General features: G+C 50.7%; 1 protein-coding gene across 1 annotated transcript; it reads right to left on the bottom strand.

Moving 5' to 3' along the window:
- Positions 1-1,543: 1,543 nt before the first annotated feature.
- Positions 1,544-5,017, bottom strand: LOC123361623 (trypsin-2-like). Its single transcript, XM_045001659.1, has 5 exons — positions 4,978-5,017; positions 2,851-3,007; positions 2,455-2,714; positions 1,886-2,022; positions 1,544-1,693 (listed from the first exon to the last, which is right to left on the bottom strand). The coding sequence occupies exons 1-5, from the start codon at positions 5,015-5,017 to the stop codon at positions 1,544-1,546; spliced, it is 744 nt and encodes a 247-aa protein (XP_044857594.1).
- Positions 5,018-5,817: the final 800 nt, after the last annotated feature.

The following is a 5,817-nucleotide window of genomic DNA, read 5'->3' as shown; positions in this document are numbered from 1 at the left end:
CTTAAGCCAGCAGTTTATTTCATCACTGCTACAAGCCTGAACCAAGAACTTTGCAATTACTGTATGTATTTGATTCCTTTAACCAATTTTAACTCTCACCTTTCTTTCATTTTATGAATGAAACTTTAGATTTTAGATACTAAAGGATTGGCATCAGTGTGATTTTTGGGGTAAGATCTAAGTTACATATTGACCTGGGTGTGTGACTGGTCCTTTGGAATCAGAGGAACCTTTATTTGATGAGTCTGGTTGTAAAGAACCACTCACCTTTAAATCTTGTGTTTTCATAGTAATACAAGGACTGGGATGCCCAAGGAAACTGCTTTTATGACTTCTTGTTAGCCAGTGTGGTGAAACAGAAGTTTACTTTTGTTGCTGGTTTGGTATATTCTATGGGGGAATAGCCACTAGTCTTGGGGTGTATCTGCCCTATTTCTCAGCAGTTCATCCTGAATTTGGCATCCTCAGCTGTGACCCACTGAGGCACGGTCACACACATTATGGCCATTCTTATGTTGTTGTTGTGATGGGTAGCCTTCCACCTTCTGGGGTGCCACTTGATATACTGGGGTACAACTGAGCCCGCCTCTTTCCACCAGCTTGGGCTCCCTCACCCTGTCTTGCTGAGCCAGGCCCTCAAGCCTCCTCCGGCACACACAGATAGTGCCCCACCCAGCTGCAGAAAGACAGACACTGAGATCAGCTCTGCCTGGGAAGACAGCTTGGGAATTGCCCAGTACTCAAGTGCACTCCCCCTCTGGGGTGTAAACCCAAAATAGTATTGTCCTGCGCTGCACAGAGACATCCCCACTCCACTATGAGCCATTCCTACATTTCCACAATCTGTCTTGAAAGCCTTAATACTCAGATGTTGGCTGGCGGAGAGGATCTTAACTTATGCCCAAATAAATTGTTAGTGTCTAAGATGCCACAAGGACTCCTCATTGTTTTTTCTGATACAGACTAACACAGCTACCACTCTGAAACTTAACTCTCAGGCTATATGTGTGCAGTGTCTGGGGGTGGGAGTCAGTGTCTAGCATCCAGCCCCAACTCCCTTTTAAACCAGTGCCCTTTAATACAGAATGTGCAAACATGCGGTGCAGGGTGAGTTACTGATGTGACTGCGTGGCACTGAGTGTGCAGCAGGATCTGCGTGGTCAGGCCCTGGTGACCTTCTCTGCATTTGGTTCTGATTGCAGGTTCGGGGACTGTTTGTTTGAGAAGCACTGAATAAAAAAGGGGCCCAAAGAGGGCAGAACAGTTCCCTATAGTGCAGGAATCGCTGGGAGAGATTCTCTGGCTTGTGCTGTTCCGGGGATGGGACTAGGTCTCTTCTGTCTGTAAAACCTAAAAATGGCTAGTTGCTATGATGCAGAGCATGACACAGACAAGAATGACATGTGGTGACAGCTAGATTTATTGCCATCTCTTGCACAGGTCCTAGGTGATTCCCAGTGACCACTATAACATTCCCCTCAGCTGGGCCCAGCACAGCGATGAGAGTCCACGTTCCCAAGTGGAAAGTGTTGTTCTGTCTGAGCTAGTTAGCGGCCATGGTGCTCTCGATCCAGGACAGCAGGGAGCAGATCTTGGTGTAGATGCTAGGGTGATCCTTTTGTGCCCAGCCAAATCCCCAGGACATGATGCCCTGCAACTCCCCATTGCAGACCAGAGGTCCACCAGCATCCCCCTGTGTGTGAGTAGAGGGAAAGCAATACCACCAAATTAATGGCCTGTTAAAGTCACTGAATCCCTCCAGTCCCTTGTACTGCATGCATCACCCAGTGCCTGCATTGACAGATCCCTCCTGACCTCTGGTGTGTTAGCAGAAGGGCTAGAGTCTCTGTAAGACCCAGACAGGACCATGACTGTTAACCTTCACCTGGCATGCATCCTTGCCTCCTTCCAGGTACCCAGCACACATCATGGTGCTGGTGATCATCCCGGGGTAGGAGCGCTCACACATCTGGTCGCTCACAATGGGAACTTCGACACACTGCAGGTTCTTGGCGCTTAGCACTAAAAGGCAGAGAAGAATTGGCCTTACCAGGGATTCTCCTCCTTCCCACACCACGCTGGTATATTCCTTCAGGGGGAGTGACAGTAAGTCATTGAGTTATATCACTATCCTGAATGTTACACACAGCGGCAGCATGCTCTGAGTGAAGCACTTTAGATTCTGTCCTAGTTCTGGGAGGGGAATGTGGTCCTAACGGGCTAAAGCAGGGGGGACCTGGGAGTCAGGCTTGTATAAAATCCCTGTTTGCTGTCCCTATCCCTAGCCTCTGCCCACTTGTGTCTGTGCTTGGACTGTGGGTCTTTGGGCAGGACAGGGACTGCCTCCTCCTGAACATCTGCACCGTGTGGGCTGTGTCATCAGCAAACAATTATTAGACAGCTGAGTGTGATGTGCTGAGTAGCCTGGGGACTCCTGAGATGGAGGGAACTCACAGCCATCGCTGAGGATGTTACCCCATCCTGACACCATGCAGAGAGACCCAACCTCTGGGCAGACGGTCGGCAGGGGAACGGGTTGCACGTAGGCATCAGGCTGGATGCGGTGGGCCAGCTTGATGAGCATGATGTCATGGTCCAGTGTCTGGTCATCATAGCTGGGGTGCAAGATGATGGTCTCGATGCGCATCAGATGCTCGGTGTGTTCAAAGACCTGGATGTTGTGGTCTCCCAGGACTGCCAGCATGGAGTCAGGGCTGGGAAACAAATGGTGGCTCAGAGTCCCTCTGGACAGCCCCCACAAGCTCCCTAGCCCCAGCCTGCTCCCATCCTTCTGGGACTGCGATAACAAAAGTGACAAGCGCACACCCAGACAGTGAGTTCCTCACTTACTAGTACCAGCAGTGGGCAGCTGACAGCACCCACTGGTCCGCGATGAGGGATCCGCCACAGAAATGGTACCCAGTGTTCAGGGAAACCTGCCAGGGCTGTGAATGGGGGCTGCACTCGTATCCCCCAATTATCTTGTTTACTCCCTGTGTGGCGGCAGCTGTGGGGAGACAATGTTAGTGTGGTTATAGGGGTGAACTGGTAATGAGGAGAGATGCATGCAGCCCAGCTGGGGAAGAACTGGACTCTCATTCTTGTCCCCTATCATCTGGCCTGGCCCAGGGTCTGATGGGCTGTCACTGAACTCAGTGGCTGCTGTGACCATGCTGAGTTTCCCTGGGGTACATTTTGTAAATGAGAGACTTCACTGAAACCTAAACACCAAGAATGTTGCTTTAATGGGAACCAGGGTCTGAATCCTGCAGTCGGATCCATACAGACTCCAGATGGGCTGGTGTTTCCTGTGTGGGTTGGACTGCGAGATTGGACAGCAGCTGTCACCTTAGAATTTTTTTTAATTTCCTTGCTATGTTGGAAACCTAAAGACAAGAGCTTTGGCTCATGCAAGTGGGAGCTAGAAAATGCAACTGCTGAGTTTTGTTCCACCTGCCCGAGACGAGCAAAATGCAGAAGGTGAATAAATCCCTGTGACAGAGTAGGAAGTAGGGAGTATTAACCTGGTAATGTTGCATAGGAGGTTTACTGTCTGTATTGATACTAGATAGTGATGGGAAATAAGGTTGTGATTTCACTGAGGGATGATGCCTGACAGCCAGCACGTAAAGGATGGTGGCTGCCCTGCATAACCTGAGCCCAGGAGGTGGTTGAGGCCAGGTGACACCTTCTGCCCAGGAAACTGGACAAAGGCAGGAGGAGGAGCCAGGGGATGTGGCTGGGTGAGACAGCTGGATAGAGTTTCAGGTTGGAGCTGGCTGGGAAAACAGAGGGAGGCCCAGAACCTGGGTCAGGGCTCCCCACCCCCAAGATGGACCTGACTGAGGGTCCTGTTTTCTGTACCTACAAGCTCTGCCCTATGCTGTGTTCCTGTTGTCTAATAAACCTTCTGTTTTACTGGCTGGCTGAGAGTCACGGTGAATTGCAGGGGGGCAGGGCCCTGACTCCCCCACACTCTGTGACAATTCCATAGGGTGAATAGAACCTGGGCTTGTGCTGTGATCAGTGACATGGAGGCATTTTATACATAAATTAATTTAATCTTGAAAATAACTCTCCAATATCATTTGCATAAAATTCTTAGGAAGATAAAGGGCCTGTGTCCTCTGCAGGGGCGGCTCTAGGAATTTGGCCGCCCCAAGCAGTCATGCCTGAGGGAGGTGCACCGGAGCCGCGGGACCAGCGGACCGTCCACAGTCATGCCTGCGGGAGGTCGACTGGAGCTGTGGGACCAGCGGACCCTCTGCAGTCATGCGGGAGGTCCGCTGGACCCGCGGCTCCAGTGGAACTCCCGCAGGCATGACTGCGGAAGGTCCGCCGGACCCGCCTGCCGCCCTGCCGGCAAAATGCCGCCCCAAGCGCGCGCTTGGCGCTCTGGGGTCTGGAGCCGGCCCTGGTCCTCTGCAGGGGGAAAGGAACGTGTCTATTGTTAGCAGCATTAAGCTCTTGCAAGCACTGACAAGGTGGTGCAGACTTAGCACATGCTTAAGTTTGGCTTATAAGACACGTGCATTTGTAAAACCTTATTCAGGTCAATCATCCCACAGGGTTTGCACCTGTGAGTGAAGTTTTGTACCCAGTTTGCTGGATAGGGACTTATTTCTTTTACAGTCACCAGTTAGATAGACACGACTCCATCCTATGCTGAAATGGGCCAACATGCTGTTCCCATTTATCGGTATGTCACTACTGCTAGGCAGAGGCAGGATTCACCACAGCACTTGGTGTTGGCCCTTCATCCATCACTAATGCATCACACTGATAGAGTAATCCTCAGGCAAAGCCAGAGGTTTTAGCTGCTCTCTCACTAATGCAGCAGCTTGTGCAGAAATTATATTAGTTTCATTCTAACAGGCTTAGGTTAGATTTAATTTCACTCTGACTGTGGAGCTATGTCCCGGCCCCTCGTCACTACCAAGCTCCACAAGCTAGCCTTGCTGCATACGACATAATTACCTGCCACCGTCAGCAACGTCAGCACGAGCCACATTGTCATACTTCTCTCCAGGCTGTTGGACAGAAAAGAACAAGCCCCGGCCCTCAGGTATTTATAGGGGAGCTGTTATGGAAAGTGTATTACTAATCTGCAGCAGATGCAGCTTTCACATGAGCCACTGACAGGGCAATTAATAATGCCTTAAAATACAGCTGACCTCTTTATTTCTATTCTTAGCCAGATTTATTCTTCTAATACCAGACCCCTCAATATGCACCATAAGAGCAGTACAATGGCAGGAATTCCAGAGGCCTCTTAACAGCTGTCTTCAGGGAGTGGTTTGGGACCTCAGTAGGGATGAGACCTCTCACAGTCAGTGCTGATACTAATGCCCCAGTTCTGTGCGGGGGGGGGGGAGCTCAATAGGGGGACTCTCTCTCTCTCCTCATGGAGCTGACCCCATTCCCCCACCCAGAACTCACGGGTGCTGTACTGCAGGGAGCAAGGTGGGTATGAGTTGGGGGCACTCTCCCCTTGCAGCTAGAGCTGACCGCAGGACCCTGGCATGGCATGTGGGGGTGCTGTGCTACCAGAGGTACCATTTGGGGGATGAGACATGTTGCACTGGTTTTGTTCTTGCTAAAGTCACCGCTCTAAGTCAGCGGTTCTCAAACTGTGGGTCGGGACCCCTGTTTTAATGGGGTCGCCAGGTGTCATAAACAGATAGTCAAGGGTTAATGTCTTTTACCTGTAAAGGGTTAACAAGCTCAGTAGACCTGGCTGACACCTGACCAGAGGACCAATAAGGGGACAAGATACTTTCAAATCTCGGTGGAGGGAAGTCTTTGTTTTGTGTTCTT

Source organism: Mauremys mutica, unplaced genomic scaffold (genome assembly GCF_020497125.1).
Source record: "Mauremys mutica isolate MM-2020 ecotype Southern unplaced genomic scaffold, ASM2049712v1 Super-Scaffold_339, whole genome shotgun sequence".
Taxonomy (NCBI): Eukaryota; Metazoa; Chordata; order Testudines; family Geoemydidae; genus Mauremys; species Mauremys mutica.
This window is presented reverse-complemented; position numbering and strand designations above follow the sequence as displayed.

Bases quoted from the DNA above. Each gene is read 5' to 3' on its own strand.
- LOC123361623 (XM_045001659.1), bottom strand. From the start codon at position 5,017: ATGACAATGTGGCTCGTGCTGACGTTGCTGACGGTGGCAG. The intron at 3,008-4,977 runs GTAATTATGTCG...GTCTCCCCACAG, and splicing joins GACGTTGCTGACGGTGGCAG to CTGCCGCCACACAGGGAGTA. The intron at 2,715-2,850 runs GTAAGTGAGGAA...TTTGTTTCCCAG, and splicing joins GCTGCCCACTGCTGGTACTA to CCCTGACTCCATGCTGGCAG.